Source organism: Patagioenas fasciata, chromosome W, assembly GCF_037038585.1.
Source record: "Patagioenas fasciata isolate bPatFas1 chromosome W, bPatFas1.hap1, whole genome shotgun sequence".
In the NCBI taxonomy this organism is placed as follows: domain Eukaryota; kingdom Metazoa; phylum Chordata; class Aves; order Columbiformes; family Columbidae; genus Patagioenas; species Patagioenas fasciata.
The window spans coordinates 58,757,275-58,780,532 of record NC_092559.1 but is presented as its reverse complement, the minus strand read 5'-3'; the positions used below and the strand labels follow the sequence as shown (position 1 = coordinate 58,780,532).

Below are 23,258 nucleotides of genomic sequence, written 5' to 3'. Positions count from 1 at the left end.
CTGATCCAAATCATGCTGGAACAAGGTAAAGCTCCAGAACACTTGCAATATATTGATGACATCATCGTATGGGTCACACAGCGAAAGAAATTTTTGAGAAAGATGAGAGAATAATTCAGATTCTTTTGAATGCTGGTTTTGCCATAAAACGAAGCAAGGTCAAGGGACCTGCACGAGAGATCCAGTTTTTAAAAACAGAATGGCAAGATGGTCATCGTCAGATCCCAATGGATGTGACTGACAAAACTGCAGCTATGTCTCCACCTACTAATAAAAAGGAGAGACAAACTTTCTTGGGTGTTGTAGGTTTTTGGACAACATGTATTCCTGATTACAGTCAGATTGTGAGCCCTCTCTATCGAGTGACTCAGAAAAAGAACCATTTTGAGTGGGGTCACAGTATCACAGTATCACAGTATGTTTGGGATTGGAAGGGACCTCAAAAGATCATCTAGTCCAATCCCCCTGCTGGAGCAGGAACGCCTAGGTGAGGTCGCACAGGAATGTGTCCAGGCGGGCTTTGAATGTCTCCAGGGAAGGAGACTCCACAACCTCCCTGGGTAGCCTGTTCCAGTGCTCTGTTACCCTCACTGAGAAGAAGTTCTTTCTCAAATTTAAGTGGAACCTCTTGTGTTCCAGCTTGATCCCATTGCCCCTTGTCCTATCATTGTTTGCCACTGAGAAGAGCCTGACTCCATCCTCGTGGCACTCATCCTTTATATATTTATAAACATTAATAAGGTCACCCCTCAGTCTCCTCTTCTCCAAACTAAAGAGCCCCAGCTCCCTCAGCCTTTCTTCATAAGGGAGATGCTCCACTCCCTTAATCATCTTTGTTGCCCTACGCTGGACCCTCTCCAGCAGTTCCCTGTCCTTCTTGAACTGAGGGGCCCAGAACTGGACACAATATTCCAGATGGGGTCTCACCAGGGCGGAGTAGAGGGGAAGGAGGACCTCTCTCGATCTACTGACCACCCCCCTTGTAATACACCCAAGGACGCCATTGGCCTTCCTGGCCACAAGGGCACAGTGCTGGCTCATGGTCATCCTGTTGTCCACCAGGACCCCCAGGTCCCTTTCCCCTACACTGCTCTCTAATAGGTCATTCCCCAACCTATACTGGAACTTGGGATTGTTCCTGCCCAGATGCAGGACTCTACACTTTCCCTTGTTAAATTCCATCAGGTTATCCCCCGCCCAACTCTCCAGCCTGTCCAGGTCCCGCTGGATGGCAGCACAGCCTTCTGGCGTGTCATCCACTCCTCCCAGCTTAGTGTCATCAGCAAACTTGCTGATGGTACACTCAATTCCCTCGTCTAAATCATTAATGAATATATTGAATAATATTGGCCCCAGTACTGACCCCTGAGGCACTCCACTAGATACTGGCCTCCAACTGGACTCCACACCATTGACCACCACTCTCTGGCTTCTCTCTTTAAGCCAGTTTGCAACCCACCTCACTACTCTATTGTCTAGACCACACCTCCTCAATTTAGCTGTGAGGATGTTGTGAGGGACTGTGTCAAAGGCTTTACTGAAGTCAAGGTAGACCACATCCACCGCTCTGCCATCATCCATCCACCTTGTTACATTCTCATAAAAGGCTATGAGGTTGGTCGAACATGACTTACCCTTGGTAAAGCCATGCTGACTGCCCCTAATGACCCTCTTATCCCTGATGTGCCTTGAGATGGCACCAAGGATAAGCTGTTCCATTACTTTCCCAGGGACAGAGGTGAGGCTGACCGGTCTATAATTACCCAGGTCCTCCTTCTTGCCCTTTTTAAAGACTGGAGTGACATTTGCTTTCCTCCAATCCTCGGGCACCTCTCCCGTTTCCCAAGACTTGGCAAAAATGATGGAGAGCGGTCTAGCAATGACTTCAGCCAGCTCCCTCAGCACCCGCGGATGCATCCCATCTGGACCCATGGATTTATGGACGTCCAGACTATTTAATTGTTCCCTAACCCAGTCTTCATCGACTAAAGCAAACTCCTCCATTAACCTGGCTTCATCCGGGGTCTCAGGGGTACAGGGTTCCCCAGGACAGCCTCCAGCAGAGTAGACAGAGACAAAGAAGGCATTAGGCAATTCTGCCTTCTCTGTGTCTTCTGCCACCAGGGCACCCACCTCATTCATCAGTGGGCCTACATTACCTCTGGTATTAGTTTTATCTGCTATGTATTTGAAAAAGTTCTTCTTGTTGTCCTTGACCCCTCTTGCCAGCTGTAATTCTAAGGAGGCCTTGGCTACCCTAGCTGCCCTCCTGCATCCTCTAACAGCAGCCTTATAGTCCTCCCAAGTGGCCAGTCCCTGCTTCCATGACCTGTAAACTCTCCTCTTCTGCTTGAGCATACCCAACAGATCCCTATTCAACCACGCAGGCCTTCTGGCTCCCTTCCTCGACTTCCTACGTGTGGGGATGCTCTGATCCTGAGCATGGAAGAAGCAATCTCTGAATGCAATCCAGCTCTCTTGGGCCCCTTTTCCTTCAAGCAGTCTTGCCCATGGGATTTCCCCCAGCAATTGCTTGAAAAGGCCGAAATTAGCCCTGCCAAAGTCCAGGGTTGCAATTCTACTTGCTATTCTGTTCCTGCCACACGAGATGCTGAACTCCACCATCTCGTGGTCACTGCAACCCAGGCAGCCCTCGACCTTTACTGCTTCGACCAGACCCTCTTTGTTAGTGAGGATGAGATCCAGCAGTGCACCTCTCCTGGTCGGCTCCTCCACCATCTGCATGAGGAAGTTATCATCAATGCACTGGAGGAACCTCCTGGACTGTGGCTGGCTGGCTGAATGGTCCTTCCAGCAAACATCAGGGAAGTTAAAATCACCCACAACAACCAGGGCCTGTGACTGTGAGGCCACTCTCAGCTGCGCATAGAAGGCCTCATCAACTTCCTCAGTCTGATCTGGTGGCCTGTAATAGACACCTACAACAGTATCACCCCTGCCAGCCTGTCCCTTGATCCTGACCCATACACTCTCAACTCGTTCCTCATCCGCTCCTGGGCAGAATTTAGTACATTGCAGTTGCTCTCTCACATAGAGAGCAACTCCACCACCACGCCTGGCTGGCCTGTCTTTCCTGAAAAGGGCGTAGCCATCCATGACCACATTCCAGTCATGTGAACTGTCCCACCACGTTTCTGTAATTGCCACCAGATCATAATCTCCCGACCGAACATAGGATTCTAACTCCTCCTGCTTATTCCCCATGCTGCGCGCATTGGTGTACAGGCATTTCAGGGAGCGAGCAGAGCACACCAATTTCTCCCTAGGGGCACAGGACGCCACCCGGTCCTCATCTGTTTTAGAATGCTGCCCCACTGGGTCCTGAACAATGACAAGCCTTTGAACAAATTAAACGTGAGATAACTCATGTAGTAGACCTTGGGCCAGTCTGGACAGGATTAGATGTTAAAAATGTGCTCTACACTACAGACGGAGATAATGGCCCAACTTTGAGCCTCTGGGAAAAAGCATAAGGAGAAACTCGAGGTCAACCCTTAGGTTTTTGGAGTCGAGAACACAAAGGATCCGAGGCCAACTATACTCCAACTGAAGAAGAGATACTAGCAGCATATGAAGGGGTCTGAGCTGCTTCAGAAATGATTGGTATTGAAGCACAGCTTCTCCTGGCACTTCAACTGCTAATGCTGGGTTGGATGTTCAAAGGGAAGGTTCCCTCTACGCATCGTGCAACCAACGCTACATGGAGTAAGTGGAATGCACAACGAGCTTCAATAGGGAGTCCCAGTTGCCCAGGGATCTTTGAAGTGATTACATATTGGTCAGAAAGTAAAGACTTTGGAATGTCACCAGATGAAGAGGAAATAACACGTGCTGAAGAAGCACCACCATATAATTAACTATCAGAGAATGAAAAGTGGTATGCATTGTTCACAGATGTATCCTGCCATCCTGTAGGAAAATATCGGAGACAAAAAGCTACTGTGTGGAGTCCCACATGACGAGTCACAGAAGCCACTGAGGGACAAGGTGAATCAAGTCAATTTGCAGAGGTAAAAGCCATAGAGCTGGCATTGGACATTGCTGAAAGCGAAAAGTGGCCAGGACTTTATCTCTACACTGACACATGGATGGTGGCAAATGCCCTGTGGGGGTGGTTACAGAAGTGAAAGAGGAGCAACTGGCAATGCAGAGGTAAACCCATTTGGGCTGCCACACTGTGGCAAGACATTGCTGCCTGGCTAGAGAGACTGCCTGTAAAAGTTCATCATGTAGACGCTCATGTGCCTAAAAGTCGAGCCAGTGAAGAACATCAAAACAACAAGCAAGTGGATCAGGTTCCTGAGATTAAAGTAGCTGAGGTGGGAAAATGGCAAAATCATGAAGATCATTCTGGGAATTATTGAAAAACATCTGAACAACAATGCAGTCATTGGTCCCAGCCAGCACGGGCTAATGAGGGGAAAGTCTTGTTTGACAAACTTAATTTAGTTCTATGACAAGGTTATCCACCTAATTGACCAAAGGAAGCCCATCCATGTGATCTTTTTGGATTTCAGTAAAGCCTTTGATACTGTCTCTCACAGTATCCTCCTGGACAAGGAGGCCAGCATACAGCTGGGGAAACACACAATGCAGTGGGTGAACAATTGGTTGACGGGCCAGGGTCAAAGGGTTCTAGTAAATGGGGTTATGTTGGGTTGGCGATCAGTCACCAGCAGGGTTCCACAGGGATCCATCTTAGGGCCAATACTCATCAGTGTCTTTATAAATGACTTAGAATCAGGACTTGAAGGATTGCTTAGTAAGTTTGCTGATGACACAAAACTGGGGGCACCTGTCGACACTCTTGGGGGCAGAGAAGCCCTGCAGAGGGATCTGAACAAATTGGAGAACTGGGCAATCACCAATTGCATGAAGTTAAACAAGGGCAAGTGCCAGATTTTGCACCTGGGACACGGCAAGTCTGGCTGTACATACAGACTGGGGGACAAGATGTTGGAAAGCAGCTCTGCAGAGAGGGACCGGGGGGTTCTGGTCAACAGCAAGTTGAATATGAGCCAACAGTGTGCCCTGGAAGCCAAGAGGGCCAACCATGTCCTGGAGTGCATCAAGCACAATATTGCCAGCTGCTCGAGGGAGGTGATTGTCCCACTCCACTCTGCAGTGGTGCAGCCTCACCTGGAGTACTGTGTGCAGTTCTGGGCGCCACAGTATAAAAAAGCTATTAAGCTATGGGAGAATGTCCAGAAGAGGGCTACGAAGTTGGTGAAGGGTTTGGAGGGGAAGCTATATGGAGGAGCAGCTAAAGTCACTTGGTTTGTTCATCCTGGAGGAGAGGAGACTAAGAGGAGACCTAATCGCCATCTACAGCTTCCTCACAAGGGGAGAAGGAAGCATAGGTGCTGAATTCTTCTCTTTAGTGACCAGTGACAGAACCCGAGGAAATGTCAGGAAGATGTAACAGGGGAGGTTTAGGCTGGACATTAGGAAAAGGTTCTTCACCCAGAGGGTGGTGAAACACTGAAACAGGCTCCCCAGGGAGGTAGTCACAGCACCAAGCCTGACAGTATTCAAAAAGAGACTAGACAACACCCTCAGACATATGGTGTGAACTGTGGGGTTGTCGTGTGCAAGGACAGGAGTTAGACTCAATGATCTTTGTGGGTCGCTTCCAACTCAGGACATTCTATGATTCTATGATTCTAACTTTTTCTAGCTCAATGGGCCCATGATGCTTCAGGTCATCAAGGAAGAGATGCAATATATAAATGGGCTCGTGATCTAGAGGTGGACTTGACTATGGACACTATTTCACAGGTTATCCATGAATGTGAAACATGTGCCGAAATCGAACAAGCCAACTGGTTGAAGCCTGTATGGTATGAAGGGTGATGGTTAAAATACAAGGCTTGGCAGATTGATTATATTACACGTCCACAAACCCACCAAGTTAAGCACTATGTACAATGGTAGAAGCAACCACCAGATGGCTGGAAACATATGCTGTACCCCATGCTACAACCCGGAATACTGTCTTCAGCGTTGAAAAGCAAGTCGTGACATGGCACACCAGAAAGAACTGAGTCAGACAATGGGACTCATTTCAAAAACAGTCTTATAGACCATTGGGCCAAAGAGCATGGTATTGAGTGGGTATATCACATCCCCTATCATGCACCAGTCTCTGGGAAAATTGAAAGGTACAAAAAAAAATACACTAAAGGCAATGGGTGCTGGAACCTTCAAAAAGTGGGATTCAGATTTAACAAAAGCCACTTGGTTGGTCGACACTAGAGGATCAATCAATCGAGCCAGACCTGCCCAATTAGAAATTCTCCGTACTGTAGAAGGAGATAAAGTCCCTGTGGTACACATGAAAAAAATGTTAGGGAAGGCAGTCTGGGTTACTCCTGTCTCAGGCAAAGGCAAATCCATTTGTGGGATTGTCTTTGTCCAAGGACCTGGAAGCACTTAGCTGCATGAGATACACCATCTTTCCAGCCCTGGGAGACTATTGTGATAAGTGAAGCTTAAAGTCATTAACTAAATGAACTTAATGAACATTTCGAAAGGATGGTCCATGGACTAAGAGAATGATGAATTACATCTGTGTATATATATGTGTATATGTATATATGTACATTTGTATATATATAGCAGTAGTAATTAGCTAGAATGTATTGATAAGGGCTAAGCATGCCATAAATCGTATGGAATAAGGGGTGGAATGTGCTGGTTTGACTGAAAATGAGTTAATTTTCTTCATGGAGTTAGAAACCTTTCTTTTTCATAGCTAGCATGGTCATTATTTAGACTTAGTTTGAGAACCAGAAGATAACACCCTGGGACAGAGTTAATGTTTTGAATTGCTCTGGTCTTAGAGACAAGGACATTCTGAGTGCTCTGCCCACAGGTGTGAGGCATCGAGGAAGGGGGGCATAGATGGGGTAGACCTTGAATGACATCCAGACTGATCAATAAGAGTATTCCATCCCATTAACATCGTGCTTCATATTTAAGGAGAGTCGGGATCTTCTGGTCTCTCTCTCGTGTTCTGTTGGCTTTCTTCGCTCTTTCTTTCGGAGCTGGGGGAGTTGTGTTCACAACTTTTGTTAGCTCAGCCTTTTGCCATCCTGATGTTTTGCAGAGGCCTGTGGGCCTTTCTGTGTTTTTTCCTCTTTTCTCTCTCTGGGATTGGCTGTAGGGACCAGGTGCTATTTCCTGGTATTGGCTGCTCATTGTGGACGGAGTTCGTGAGGAATTACACTGAGTATCTTTTTTTTGTATTCTATTTCTATTTTATATAAATGTATATTTACTAGTAGTGTATTAGTACTTAGTTATTTTATTGAACTGTGTTTATCTCATTCCAAGTTTCTCCCTTCCCTTTTGATTCTCTTCCCTGTTTGGGGGGTTGGGAAGGGGGTGAGCGAGCAGCTATCGTGGTTGTATTGCTAGCTCAGGTTAAACCATGACATATGCCTTCCACAAAAACATGTTCTTCATAACAACAGGACACAATACAAAGTAGCCATACTGCATTGCTTGAGCAGTTGTTTCTTAGAAGATTTGGAGTGACTAGCTACTGCACAGCTACTGAAATAAAACAGATTTTAATCTATACAAGGATTTGAATACACACCAATGATACAGTCAAGCGTCCCCAGGTAGAAGCTAGGGGACAAAATGACAAGTGTGGAAGTCTTGCAGAAGGGCCCTCAATGGTTTCATCCACACACAAAATCCTTTTACTCAGTCTTTTGTGAACCAGGACATTCAGCTTTATGTAGCTGAAACTTTTTTAATTAAGATTGGTAGCAACAGATGCAATTTCAACAGAGTTCTTTCCAAGACCCTCCACTTGCTCTGCCTCACTACCACACAGTTCCTTTTCCAACACGTATGTTTTACAACTCATGGTTTGAATTTTTTGTCCTTTTGAAGTTAGATGGAATTTATTGTCAGTACCTAACAGAGAAAACAGAAACAAGCACTGGAGTACCCATTTTAAGAGATGTTGCCTGTTGTCTTGGCAACCAGTAAATAAGTTCTGTTACTCATTTTTTAGCAGCACCTGACAACAACTCCGCAATATTTGGTACTGTTAAGGAGTCTGCTAACTCACTTGTTTTACAAGTTATCAGAAAAGATCTGCTGTCATTTCCATTCTGAATCTTTTCAGGGAAAATCGTCCATAAATTGCCCAGCAGCTGAATATAGAATGCACAAATACCACTGTGACAATGCATTCCCTTGATAAGAGCACAAAAAGAGTGTTGGGATCTGGTCATACTCCCTGCAATATCAATATGTACATTGTTATTCACTACACATGAAGAAGGATTAGACCTCAAATTCTTCAAGTGAAAACACACAAATGCTTTGACAGACATTCTCTTGCATGTCTCTCCTTCAACAGTGCAGGCATATGGCATGGGAACAGGTTGGCCCTCTTTCCTCCAAGCTTCCTTTTGGAGAAAGAGTCCTACCCTTTACATTGCTGCTGTGTGTATCCTCAAACTGCTTTGAAAAGCATACAAGCATGTACTGATTTGGCACTGCAACTACCATAATAAACATTATAATCAAAAAGACTTCAGCCAGTAGTCAGACTTCACTATTCTAAGAGCTGTGCAGAGGTACTAAATGACTCTATCCTTCCTCAAGAGTAAACTGTTCCTATGTTTGAGTTGCACAGAGTTCAGTCTCAAAAGATTGAAAAAAAAAAGGTTGTTTAATTAAATCCCACAGACTATCCCATCATCTTGGATGAATACTTTCCTTAGACAAGATGTCACCTAGTTACCCAAATTCCAGAGAACTTCTGAGTTTGGGACCATAAGAGAATATATACTTACAATCCTTTTTAGGATAAATGTTGCCAGTTTCTCTGGTTAAACACTCAACATTTGTTGAACAGAAATCAAACATTCTGAAATTTTATTTTAAAAATACAAGAAAAAAAAAAAAACCTCCTTCTTATCAAACAGTAGAGAAGACACAAGGGAGCTTCATGCAGATTCAACATCAGAGAAACCCAGAAAGACTAATGAGACTAAAATATTGTCCTCTGATCTGTGCAGTGAGATTCTGAAGGTTTCAATGGGCTTCTCCACAAAGTGTTTTTACTGCTTGTCATAGAGATGTTGATGAATTCCAGTCACATGCAATTAAGCTGCAATTCAACACAATGACAGACTAAACAGGCAAGTCTAGACAAATAAGAAAAAAACAAACAAAAATACAGTTCCTAGACAAAAATTCCTAGAGGATTCTGCAATCTTTCTGTTAAAAAGAAGTGCACAATCTTATTTATCATATGAAAGCAGAATATTTGCTTTATTTTAATTAATGAAATGCTATCAAGAGATATCATCTAAAAAAGACAAACAAAACTAGACACACTGGACACACTGGAATATTTTTGCCAAACAAGAAGCACAAGATCTTTTTTCCCCCCCAAGTTTTAAAATAAAACACATACATGTTAAAAATGAGGTGCACTGCATATTGCATTCCTTAAAGATAAATTCTGCTAATATCACTTAGCAGAATACCTTCTCTGTAAAACAAGACAACTGACGTCACTGAGAAATTGAATTTGCTTCATGACATTGAAATTTAAATGAAAGATTTGCATTCTAGGCCTGAGTTTACTTCTACATAATTCAGGAACTACATGCCTTGACCTTAAATCTTCACACTCAATATTCTTGTATTGGTTCTGCTGTTTTACAAACCAAGGGAAGAATCATAGAAGTATATTTTTTTCTTAAATCTGGCAATGTTTTACTCTCTATAGATAATCTGTGCTGCAAGAGGAAGAATTAGTAACACAAGGCATTTTGGCACATTATTCAAGACCATCAGGTCAATGATGCTATGCTAGCAAGACATCAGGATCTCTTTGTCAACAGCGTATAGCAACTGACCTTAGAAATGTGATGCAGTAGTATGATAAAACATTTCATAGACCTTTTCACCATACTTCATAGATGTTCCTGAAGCTAGAATTTATAACATTCATCAATACTAGGTTGTACTAGTCAATGTGCACATGGCCACAATAATTTCACCAAAGAAAGCAATCTATACTCCTTGGAGAAGGCTATGTATTTTTTATATGGAAACCAAGATTAATTTCACAGATACTCACTTAGCATTTGTGTTAAAGTAATGAGATGTTAGAAACCTTACCAAACACTTGATTCCCATGCACTCAGAATAAAATAAAATTTTACACTTCACAAAATTGTTGGATTTTTTTTTTTTATTTTATGAATCCTCTAAAGGAAGGACAGGCTTGAAGAAAAGGCATCATCAGAAGAGAAGATTTAGTCTCATGAGCTCTGTAAAATTCTAATTTCTTCATATAAGTCAAAGAAAGTTCCTGTGAGTCAAGACAGACCCTCCACCCCTCAGTTTTTTCATACCAAGAAAAAGTCCAAGCTCTTTAGGGACAAACATGGGGCTTGAGCCACACTCATACAACAGCCATGACACCATTTATGGCTCTGTCAAACTGTAGAGCTAATCTTTCAGGTTATTTTCTGTATGTGCTCTACCTACCACAGTGAGGAACAGCTTCAGTCTCCAGGACTACTAGATTGGTGCTACATGAACAAACTGTTCAGTCAAAAAGTGAGTTTCACTTAACTTTAATGGGGACCTAAAACTAACATCTACTGCCAAAGCAATCATGGTAAGATACATGAAGCTAACCTAAAAGGCTAATTATTTTAAAGTTTCAGACATTTCCTGTTGTCAGAAAGTTAAAACAAACTATAATTTTCAAGCCATATCTTCAAAAAAAAAAAGTATTCATTATAAAGAATCACAAATTAAAGTGGACCATCCAATACCTGAGTGTGTTTAATAACTCTGTTCTTAAAAAAAAAAAAATTAAAAAAAATTGTCAAACACTTCCAAAAACTCACCTTGAATTTCAGGACAGAATCGAGCTGAATGGCGAGACACAAAGAGTTTCAGTTCTTGATCCAAGTTACATTCAATCAAGTTTGTGTCCCATGATCGGATTCCTAAAATTCAAAATGCAAAACACATCTAGCTTGATATATGAGCACTGGAAGTTTTAATTGATTATTTCTCCATTTACATTCATGTTATTTACATATTTCTAAATTCCAAAAGCAGCCTCTCTTCCTTTCAAGCCACACAGCTATCCTTTGCAAAGTGCTAAGTGCTCAGAAGCAGCACTCTGGACAGAGATCAGTCACAAGCAAGAGGAAATCTGCCTTTCCAAAAGGTAACAATCCTTTAAGGTTTCTGCTTTAGGACTGCTGGTTCCCACATCCTAGTAACTACATTATGAGAAGTTATTGATGTCTTGGAATTGACTTTAAAATAGCAATACACTGATTTATAAAACTGAAAAGAGTAAATCACTCAGAGGATATGTTAGTCCTATTGCAAGACCATTGTATTTGTACCTGCAAGAAAAAAAAGACAGCATGACATAGCATGTTGCAAATTAATATTTAAATACCAAGTATTAAATTGCTGACTTCTTCATTCAAAAGCTTTGAAGCATCCCATATTTTGAATCAAAATTTAAGTGATCTTTTATTTATGAAATATCCAAATTCTAGTTTTGAGATTTTAAACTGCCACGTTTGACTTTTTCTTCTAAAAAATAAACATTGCATCTTCATTCCCTGCCATTTTCACCCCAGCTACTTAGAAAGCGAGACAATTGACATATATATGATCATTAAATGTATTATTTCAAAATATATTTTAAGGACTGAAATTTGACCAGGGAAAAAAAAAATCACTGCAGCCAAAAGACAAATTTACAGTTTCCTACCATAAGATTTTGATGACTAAATTTTAAAAAACACAGTCCCAGTTTCATCTGGGATAGAGTTAATTTTCATTCTAGTAGCTGTGTTTTGGATTTAGTATGAGAAGAATGTTGATAATACACTGATGTTTTGGTTGTTGTCAGGTAGTCAAGTATTTTTCATCTTCCCATGCTCTACCAGGTGCACAAGAAGCTGGGAAGGTACAAAGCCAGGAGAGCTGACCCAAGATGGACAAAAGGGTATTTCTTACCATATGATGTCATGCTCAGTATATAAACTGGAGTAGTCCAGGGGGAAAAAATACCACTGATCAGGAACGAACGGGCTATCAATGTCGTGATCAGTGAGCAACTGCATTGTGCATCATTTGTTTTGTATATTCTGTTATTATTTTCTCTTCCTTTGATATCTTATTAAACTGTTCTTATCTCAGCCCATGAGTTTGGGTGGTGGTGTTTGTTTTTTTTTTTTTTATTCTCTCCCCATTCTACTTAGGGCAGGAGTAGGGAGCAGCTGCATGATCCTAGTTGCCAGCTGGGGTTAAACCACAACACCACAAAAACACAAAAAAAAACCCCACAACAAATTAACTGGAGAACATGTGTTGAGATTATTCTATAGTTTTCTTGTTTTGTTTTGAAAATAATGAGCAGGCAGTTGCACTACTGGTAAGCCCAGGCACTGCTGCTATTTTGAACACCAACATCATAGTGATTTTTGATTGTTTGTTTGTTTGTTTGTTTTTCCTAGAGGAATATCATTAGACTTACACAAATTAGCTGGCAAATGCAGAAGGGACCACAGGCAAGGAAGTGTCTAGTGACCCCTCCCCACATGCCTGACCATGTTTTTGCATGAAACTGTTGACTTAAATCGCTTTGGGGTTTGGTATCTTTGGGGTGGAGGAGATGCCTGAAGAGGTGTGTGGCCAATCCCTTACCATGAGACTACCACTAACACTTCTGCTGGTAACTCTGTTAGGTTTTCAGGTTGCAAACTTTACTGTCAATGCTGCCTCTCATGCTTTATTCTCTTTCAAGGCAGGAGAAATGTCAAGCCTCATGCTGGCAGAAGCCATGTTGTAGGACTGAAGAATTAGGAGAAGAAAGAGGGGGAAGAGCAGAGAAACCAGATCTGTGCTGCTGGTCTCCCACTACAGCTCTGGGTAGGTTCTCCACGCAAATATGAACATCTGCACTTCAGGAGCCTGAAGCCTCTTCAGGGAGAATTCATCTAGGGTTTTTCCTTGTCAGCATCCCGGTCAAGGTAGGAGCATGTTTCTTACTGGGATATGCTACCAGCTATTAAGTAGCTGCCATTTGAAATTAAATAAATTTGGAAATACAGTATCACCTGTGTGTTTCATAACCACTGAAGAAAAAAATAACTGAACTATAACCAGCCACCTCCACTTCCTGAATTATACATCATTGTTCAGAGGCATAAGTAGTGAGTCTCTTCTGTAGGTCTCCTTATTTTCATTTCTCAAAAATCTCTTTGCCATATGGTGCATTTTTGGAGTGTGGTTTTGGCAGACAAATACAGTTCAGCAGGCTTTAATGTATTCCAGGTGTTGGAACATTTGAGAGCAAGAAAGTAAATATGATATAATACCACACATGTACAGTGCGTATGAAAACTATGACTAGCAAACTGACATTGATCACAAAGCTGAAGTACTCTGAATGAATGAATGCTGAACTTGAAGAAGCTAGAAGATAAACAGATCACTGTCCTCTGTCAGTAAGCTTGTGTGGGGAGACTATAAAACTTTCCAGAGGTCAATTAAGCAATATGGACTATGATTCAGCAATGCTGCTAATGATAGCATCTGTCCACCATCCATCCCTAGCTGCTTTTCTCATTAATCCAAATTTGCAGTAGGGATAAGATTCTGATTAGGCATAGTCAGACTGCTGAGCCAGGCAATGTCCAAAATACAGGACTCAATCTGAAATAAATACCCCTTGCCAAAAAACAAAACAAAACAAAACAAAAACAAAACAAAAAAAACACCAGCAAAAAAACCACAAAAAAACCCCAAAAAACCTAGACATACTGTGCACACAGTAGTCCTAGAAGCTGAAGTTGGGATTTTAATATAATATCCCAAATCTGCACCTGCATGATTCAGCATTCTGGATGCAAAAATTATGAAAATACATTATAATGTAATATAAAGTATTATATACATTAATATAACCAAATCAGGTTTGGGTAGAACAGAGGTAATTCTGGAACTAAAATCCAAGGTAAATCCAATGATGTATATTATTAACATCATGGAAGAAACTACTGGACCGAACTGGAGCTATTTCTTTCTGAAGGCTTAGGAGTGCAATGCCACTAGGCATAGGACTTATCAGACAGCATACAGGGCACACCCAGTGGCACCTGCCAAATCAGTGGAAAAATCTTGAAGCTTTCTCTTCGTTCTCTCCTTTTTTGGTGGACGGTGGGTTGGAGGATTGTCCCCTTAGCAAAGTGACGTCCTAAATGTAATTATTGAAAATGCAGCTTGCCACACCATTCCCTCTTCATGATATATTAAGAAATTACTCTGCATTGCACTGGGTTGTGTAGCATCATGCCACTGATGTGTTATCAGCAGATATTTTCTTTGACATGTTGTGCTACAGTTTAGCACATGAATGCACACTTCTGAGTGATGGTACTTAGGAGATGTACCAGAGAAGACAGTGAGGTAGAGTTATCAAGAACCCTAAATGCATTTAAGGCTCTGTTGAGAATAAAGGTTGAAAGAAGCCATTTTTTCCAGACTACAGCATACTTTCCAATGAAAAAGAGATTAGTCAAGCCCATATTTACCTCACACAGATAAAGCTTCAGACTCCCAGCATATTCATCCAGAACAACGCACCTCAAAATTTTATCAAGGTTTTTTCCTAGCAGGCAAAATCCCAATCACATCATCTGACACCAGATTAATCTAAAATGATTAATAAAAAGGCCAAAGCATTCCTTCTGAACATCTAAAACTGTAAGTAGGTGTTATGCTTAGTGGCAAGAGGTAGCACCAACAGAGCTATGCAGCAGTAACTGTACAATAGAAGCTTTAAGAAGAGACTGAAGAGCATTTCTTGAGAAGAAGGATGACATCAAATGTCTTGAGGGCAGAAGTTTTATCCTTTTGCTCTATAAATTGTAATAATTTAATTAAATGCAGCCAATTTACTTCTGACACAACCAAAAATTAGCATTAAGAAAGTGCAATGCTCAAGAGGCTCTGAATGATAAAGCATCTGCCTCAGTAGTTCTTTCTAGGAGACAATGGTAGCGATAAAGATGAACAGGTCACAGTGAAGCTGGTTAGCTGAGATGAGGCACAGTCACAAAAAAAAAAAAAAAAAATCAAGAGAAAGAGCCAAGTAGAGCAATAGTTGAGAAAACAACAATAGAAACAAATGAAGTCCTAGCTGGATTATTGAACCACACCTATATGGCAAGGCTGCTACCAATTCCCCTTTCCAAGGTCTCTTTCTCCCTTCTAACAATGGCAGGTTTCTGATATTTCTGTTTTCACCAGCCCAGAACAAAAATATATTATGAAATCATGTATCAATTGAGTTTAACAAACTATAGGGTCCAGCAATAATTTTTTGTGCTTCATACCATTATTATGGTAACAGGGCTTTTTCCCCTCTCCATGTACACTGCAATCTATTGTATCAGAAACCACATCGAGAATGTATAAAACTGTCTTTTCACTTGTGATACCTTCCTGTATTGCTGTCTTAAGAAAAGGACAAATAAACAGTGAATCATAGCATCCCGTGGCTGGACAATAATGAGGTTGAGCACTCACGTATTAGCCTTACTACCCATATCTTTTTCTTTATAGAAATACACATATGCATGTAAAGCTTAGGTCCTGAATAATTCTCCAGCCAAGAGAAAAGTCTCGTTGTCGAAAGTTAGACACAATAGGCACAGTTGCATTCCTGCTCAGGGAGTCTTTGCCACTGAAAAGGAAAATGCCCCGAAGCTCACTGGTATGGTTTCGCGGTATGGGACAAGGGTTTGTTGGGTAACCGAGGGAAATGCCGAACAACCGCCTAGCAGCCCATCTGCCCTAGCCCCCGACGCGGTTTTTTTTCGGCGGCGCGGACACCCTTTGTCCGCTTCGGGCTGCCATAGGGACTGCAGTGCGGACTGCGCCACGCCCATACGCCGCTGTCTCCGGGCAGATGGGCTCGGAGTGCTGCGAGAGCTCGGCTCTTGCTGCAAACGCAGTCCCACCGCCCCAACAATGGTGAGGAGGGGGCTTGCCCTTTTCGCCCGCTACTAGCGGCGAGGCAGACGCTCCTGGGGATGGACAGCGGGGCGCGGTATGCACCGAGCCGACTGCGGATCTTTGTCTGGGCGGCAGCAGGGAGCCGCCACCGGACGTCGCATGGGGTCCAGCCCGCAGCCGCTGACCACCGCGCCTGCACCCGACGGAGGGGCTCAGAGTCCGGCGGGGCGGGAGGGGTGTGCACGCAGACGGGACGATGAGCCCCTTGTTAAATAAAAAGAAACCAGGGACCACGACTTCACAGCTCATGTATCTGTGCCGTGTGCGTCACCCCGACCATGAACAAGATGTGGTCGGGCCCCCAGCCCCGCCGGCCGAGCCCGGGCAGCGCCCCGCGCGGAAGGGGAAGAAAACGGGGACCGTCAGCTTGCCCTCCGCGGTGCCCCGACGGGTCGGGCGGCCTCATCGCGGCCGCTTTCAAGGGGAAGGCATCAGCGTGGTGGAGGCTCCGGGGGGCTGCGGCGCTGCCTGCGGTGGCACCGCTCTCTGCCGCTTTACCTCGCTCGATGTTGGTGATAGCTCTCCGCAGGTGCTCCTCGGTCACCAGCTCGCCGATGACCACCAGCAGGTAAAATTTGCTGTCCAGGAAGCGATGCGAGAGGTTAGGAGAGAGGGAGGTGGGGTCTGGGATGCTACAGGAGGGCTCCGAGTCCACTTCCACCACCACCACGGTGGCCATCGCGGGCACCCCGCTCCACCCCGCAGCTCCGAGGCGCTGAGGGGAGAAGGGCTGCTCGGCGGTGGCTCTGCAGGAGGCAGAGAATGAGGGTGGGGGAGGAGGTGGCGGCGCTTTTATACGGAGACGGTGCAGGGCAGGGATCTGGTGAGAAGGAGGAGGAGAAGAATAAGGTGGGGGGAGCCAGCGCATCCCCGCACAACTAGTTTTCCAGCATCCACAGCTGATGTCATCTGCGGCAAATCCTCCCCGCGGCGGCTCCCGGAAGCAGGAAGGACGCGGGGCGCACCCCGGCCAGCCGCGTGACCCCTCCTCCCGTGCTGTCCCGGACGGCGCAGGTTCCTTGCACGCGCATTCTTCCCCTGTGCCCTCTTGCTGTTTTAGCCTGCTGGTTTGGTCATCCCATGTCCCTTGTTGCCCCAGGGCCTCACTCTGCTGGCTTGGTCATCTCCTGCTCCCCGAGTCCCTCCCAGGGTCTCAGCCTTGAAGCATGGTGGCTGTGCCATGAGGAGCCACAGGTGATGCCCTGGCAGACCTGGCGAGATCATCTGGGAAAAGCAGCATCAGGGAGGGCTCCAGTTGCACCCATGACACTGGATGAAAAAAGCAGCTCCACTTGTCCAAGGCCAAGAGTCCAGTCTCCTGCATCTCACTATATCACTGCAGCAAAATTTGAGACATATTACCTCCCCTCCTGTCCCGTCCCAATGTTAGTAACAGAATCAACTTTACAAGATGTTTCCTTCCATGTTCCCTTCTGGAACAGGTCAGGATGGGCCTTCGCTGGCTCTGCCCTGGATATTGCTGGATGGTGACAACAGTACTGGAACAAAAGGGGGGCCATTGGCTGTCCCCAAGCAGAATGATGAAATACCAGGTAATTCTGACAGAACAAGATGATGTTGTTCTAAAAACTAATAACCTAATGAATCCTGCTGAGTTTTTGGGTGCAGGTACTGAAGAAGGAGACCTAGAACATGATTGCGTGGAAGTCATCGAATATACCCACGCAAGTCGCCCTGATTTGAAAGACACTCCGCTGGCAGAAACTGACTGGGAACTCTTTACTGATGGCAGTAGCTTTGTGGAGAACAGAATGCGGTATGCAGGATATGCGATTACTACTTCCAAGACAGTAATTGAGGCTAAGCCCTTATCACCAAACACCTCAGCACAAAAAGCGGAGTTAATCGCCTTAACCAGGACATTGGAACTCAGCAAAACAAGAAAGTTAATATATGGACTGATTCAAAATATGCTTTCGGAGTTGTTCATGTGCATGGAGCCCTTTGGAAAGAGCGGGGACTGCTCTCTTCACAAGGAACAAACATTAAGTACCAGGAGGAGATACTGAACCTGATTAAGGCCATTCAAAAACCATCACAAGTTGCTGTAATGCACTGTAAAGCTCATCAAAGTGGAACATCAAAAATCATCGAGGGAAATCGGCTTGCTGATCAAAGAGCTTGGTCAGTAGCGCAGCAAGTGAGGACAATGGTGGGTCTTGTCTCCCAGAAGGTAAGAGCAATTGATTTATTACCTTCAGAACCACCTAAATATTCTACAGAAGATGAAAAATTGGCAAGTCTAGTAAGAGCCAGTAAGAATAATTCTGGGTGGTATGTAACCACCAATGGACAAGTTGTGGTACTGATAGTAATCAACCTTACAACATGTTTTTTTCCATGGAACAGGACAGAATGGATCTTCCCTGAATATCGCTGGATCTGTTACAGTTGAACTAATATTAGGATAGCAACCAGCCCTGTAGCCATAGAACTCTTGTAATCAGTAACCAAACTCTGTTCTTAAAGCTGACATAGATTTATGGTATATTCTTATAGGGCAGGTAACTGTAACCGAGCCTTATTCTTAAGGTGGACATAGATTTACGATATATTCTTTTAAAGTTCGTACCGTAGAAAATAACTGATAATTATAGCATCTTTTAGATAGAAAGTTTGTGTTAGAATAGGTGTGGGATATGCTAATGGTTGTCAGGGGTGTAATGAATATGTATGTGACTAACTTGTATAATAAGGTATGGTCTAAATCAGCTGTTTGAAAACAGCTTTGGGTGCGAACCCCTGGTTTCCCAGTGCTGAAATAAAGCACCGCATATAACTACGTCCGTGGTTATGTGTCCTGATTGCTAACATTTTGGCGACTCAGATGGGACTTCGCGAGCATTGCTGAGATGGATCGCATCTCGATCCTGCTCCAGCTAGCACCGAGGTATTCTTGGGGAGTGCATCGGACGCGACCGGCTCTCCGCTGCTCACGATGGACCTCTGATTGGTAAGAAGGTGCTTTATCTGTTGTTTTACCTGGATTATTGGGTACCCATCTGGTCTGGTTCTGGTTCTGGTAGCCTGCTGGTCAGGTGTCTGGTAGCCTGCCGGTCAGACGCGGCAAAAGCCACGCTCGGTTGGGCAGGGAGCTCCCGAGGTATTGCCTAGGCAGCCGTCCGTTAGACAGAGGGAAACCTCTGCAGGTTCGGCATCTGGTTCTGGATATTTACACCGCAGGCTCGGCACCTGGTTTGGTCTGGTTATTTGCACTCACCTGATCTGGTTATCTATGCTGTTCAGGACCTGGTCTACAGTTTTAGCAATTTGATCTGTATTTGCTGTTGAAACTGGTGATTTGATCCGTCTTTACTGTTCTGGTAAAGTTATCTGTGTGTCACCTTTCTGTGTTAATCGTCTGTGTGTTACCCTTTCATGTTGATATGAGCGATACAAAGATGTCACCATTGGACTGTTTGTTGAAACATTGGAAGGAGGCTGGATTTGGACAATCAATGAGTAAAAAGAAATTAATTGAATAGTGTACTCACTACTGGCCTGAATATGACTTGCCTAATGAAGTACGGTAGCCACCGGAGGGTACTTTAGAACCTGGAACTATTAGTGAATTAATGAGGTTTTGTCAAAGGGAAGGTAAATGGGATGAGGTACAGTACATGGATCTCTTTTTCTATCTTGTACAAAAACAGGACTGGAGGAAGGAATGTGGGTTAATGTTAGTCCGGAGGAGCGGTACTAATGATAAATGTATGGGCTGTACGGCAGAAAAGAAATGCATGATGTGTTTGGCAATAGAAAGCAGCCGCGATAATGCCTTAGATCTGCCGTGTTTAGACGTTGCGCCTTCAGACACTGAACTCTCGGCACCTAAAACCCCTTAAACCCTCGGCACCTGTGCATCTTATTGAAAGTGATATTGATTCCAGTGGGGATGAGGGGGCAGCAACTGGTGTAAAAGGAGTAACAACCACACCAATATCCCACAGGACTAGGAACAGAGGAAAGGAAGCCCAAAAGGGGGGTGGACTGCCAAATGTAATAGCACCCCTGAGACAAGCGGTAGGAGTGGGGGGAGAGCCAGTTTATGTAAAAATCCCGTTTTTGCCAGGAGATTTAATGATCTGGAAACAATCGGCTGGTCCTTACCGGGAAAACCCAGACAAGGTTGCAAGGATAATTAAAATGATAATTAAAACACAGAATCCTGATTGGGATGATATACAAGTGATTCTTGACACATTAATGGATTCTACAGAAAAGGATATGGTTATACGGGTAGCAAGAGATAATGTAAGGGAGGATATTCAGAACGGAATAGTGGGTGGCAATGTCGATGAAAATTTTCCAAAGGAGGATCCCCGGTGGGATTATAATACTGGAGGTGGTCAACTTCGCCTCCGGAGGTATCAGGACTGGTTATTGATCGGTGTTCAGACTGCTGTGCCAAAACAAATGAATTGGTCAAAATTGTATAATGTTAGGCAGGAAAAGAATGAATCCCCTTCAGCCTTTTTAGAAAGATTAAAAGAAACTGCAAAGAGATATACGGATTTAGATATTTAAACAGAAGAAGCAAGGGTTCAGTTGGCTTTAATCTTTTTGGGACAGTCTCAGGATGACATTCGGAAGAAATTACAGAAACTGGAGGGGGCACAATTACGAGATCTGGATGTCATGTTAGAAACAGCCTGGAAAGTTTATAATAATAGAGAAAAGGAACAGTCGAGGCGTTCTCAGCAAGACTTGTTGGCCCTGGTCCAAGGGCAAGGTAGGGGAATAGGAATGGAAATCCGTCGCAGAGGAACTAGAGGCGGCCGAGGGCGCGGTTTTCGGAATGTTCAGGGAACTCCTTTAAGACCTGTTGTAAAGCTTGGTATAAATCAATGTGCTTATTGTAAGGAGGAAGGACACTGGAAAAATGAATGCCCGAACCGTCCGGGCTCCACGAGTCAGGTACCAAGTGCAGCAGGGAATGGAATACAAACTATGGTGTTGGGGGAGTATAATAATAACAGCTGACTATATGGCAGCACAAAAACAGATACCCAGAATAAGGAACCCCTGGTGACAATACAAGTGGGGGACCAGGATGTGAGATTTTTAGTGGATACAGGGGCTACTTATTCTGTGCTAAATTCCTTACATGGAACAATAAGTCATAAAACAACAACGATTGTTGGTGCCACAGGGAGGGAATAAGTACGGCCATTCCTGTAACCCTTAGATCTGTGTTTTGGAGAAAAGGAATTAACCCATGAGTTCTTATATGTTCCAGATTGTCCAGTTTCCCTTCTAGGACGGGATTTATTGACCAAATTGGATGCTGTGATAACATTTGAGAATGGAAACCTGGTAATGAAAATTCCAGAATCCAAGGTAGGACAAATTCTGTTATTAAAAGAAAACCCGGTAGTGGAAATACCACAAGCTGTGGAGGAGGCGGTGATCCCCACGGTATGGGCGACTGACATACCTGGGAAACTGAAAACAGCCCAGCCCGTAAAAGTGGAATTAAAGGAAGATGCCAGGCCAGTACAGTTGAGACAGTACCCACTGAAATTAGAAGCTAGGTTAGGAATAGTTCCTCTAATTGAAAAATTTTTGAAATATGGAATTCTAGAGGAATGTGAATCAGAATACTCCAATTTTTCCAGTAAAGAAGCCCGATGGTAGTTACCGATTAGTCCAAGATTTGCGGGCCGTAAACCAGATCACTAAGGACATTTATCCAGTAGTTGCAAATCCATATACCTTGTTAACATCTGTGAAGGAGAAATATAAATGGTTTACTGTACTTGATTTAAAAGATGCCTTCTTCTGCATACCCCTTGACCAGGAAAGCAAAAAGCTATTTGCCTTTGAATGGGAAAATCCACACAATGGAAGGAAAACTCAGTTAACCTGGACATGTCTTCCGCAAGGATTCAAGAATAGCCCAACTATTTTTGGAAATCAGTTGGCCAAGGAACTCGAGGAATGGACTACGAAAGGCCACATCGTAATCCCTCGACAACGGTACCTGTTGCTACAATACGTAGATGACATTTTGATCGCGACTGAGACACGAGAACTCTGCATCCAGGTAATGATTGAAATACTGAACCAATTGGGAATGAATGGGTACAAAGTATCGAAAAGTAAAGCTCAAATTGCATCCGAGACTGTGATTTATTTAGGATGCAAGCTTTCTCAAGGACAGCGGAAATTAGGTACAAACCGTGTGCATGCTATCTGTGCTATTTCAGAACCACAAAACTTACATGAACTAAGATCCTTTTTAGGAATGACAGGATGGTGCAGACTTTGGATTATGGACTATGAGTTGATTGCTAAACCTTTATACGAAACACAAGGGAATAAGACGTTCATGTGGGGAAAACCACAATGTGAAGCCTTCCAAAAGCTAAAACAGGCTTTGATGCAGGCACCTGCCTTGGGCCTGCCGGACTTGAGCAAAGATTTCCAGTTGTTTGTACATGAGCGACAAAGACTTGCCTTGGGGGTATTAACCCAACGACTGGGATCCTGGAAAAGACCTGTTGGCTATTTTTCTAAACAGCTAGATCCGGTGAGTGCTGGGTGGCCGGCGTGCTTACGGGCAGTAGCTGCTACAGTAATACTGATCCAGGAGGTCCGAAAATTAACTATGGGAAAAAGGATAGAAGTGTTTGTATCCCATATGGTGACAACAGTACTGGAACAAAAGGGGGGCCATTTGCTTTCCCCAAGCAGAATGATGAAATACCAGGTAATTCTGACAGAACAAGATGATGTTGTTCTAAAAACTAATAACCTAATGAATCCTGCTGAGTTTTTGGGTGCAGGTACTGAAGAAGGAGACCTAGAACATGATTGCGTGGAAGTCATCAAATATACCCATGCAAGTTGCCCTGATTTGAAAGACACTCCGCTGGCAGAAACTGACTGGGAACTCTTTACTGATGGCAGTAGTTTTGTGGAGAACGGAATGCGGTATGCAGGATATGCGATTACTACTTCCAAGACAGTAATTGAGGCTAAGCCCTTATCACCAAACACCTCAGCACAAAAAGCGGAGTTAATCGCCTTAACCAGGACATTGGAACTCAGCAAAACAAGAAAGTTAATATATGGACTGATTCAAAATATGCTTTCGGAGTTGTTCATGTGCA

At 43.8% G+C, this 23,258-nt stretch overlaps 1 protein-coding gene across 1 annotated transcript in view; it reads right to left on the bottom strand.

Annotated features, from left to right (window-relative positions):
• The window catches only part of LOC136114675 (microtubule-associated protein 1B-like), a 103,531-nt gene extending 86,533 nt beyond the window's left edge, over nucleotides 1-16,998 (bottom strand). The window contains exons 1-2 of the mRNA XM_065860108.1: nucleotides 16,621-16,998; nucleotides 10,920-11,021 (exon numbers count right to left, since the gene is read on the bottom strand). Of these exons, the coding sequence (XP_065716180.1) occupies nucleotides 10,920-11,021; nucleotides 16,621-16,990 (472 nt within the window). The 5' untranslated portion in view covers nucleotides 16,991-16,998. The remainder of the gene's footprint in view (nucleotides 1-10,919; nucleotides 11,022-16,620) is intronic.
• Nucleotides 16,999-23,258: the final 6,260 nt, after the last annotated feature.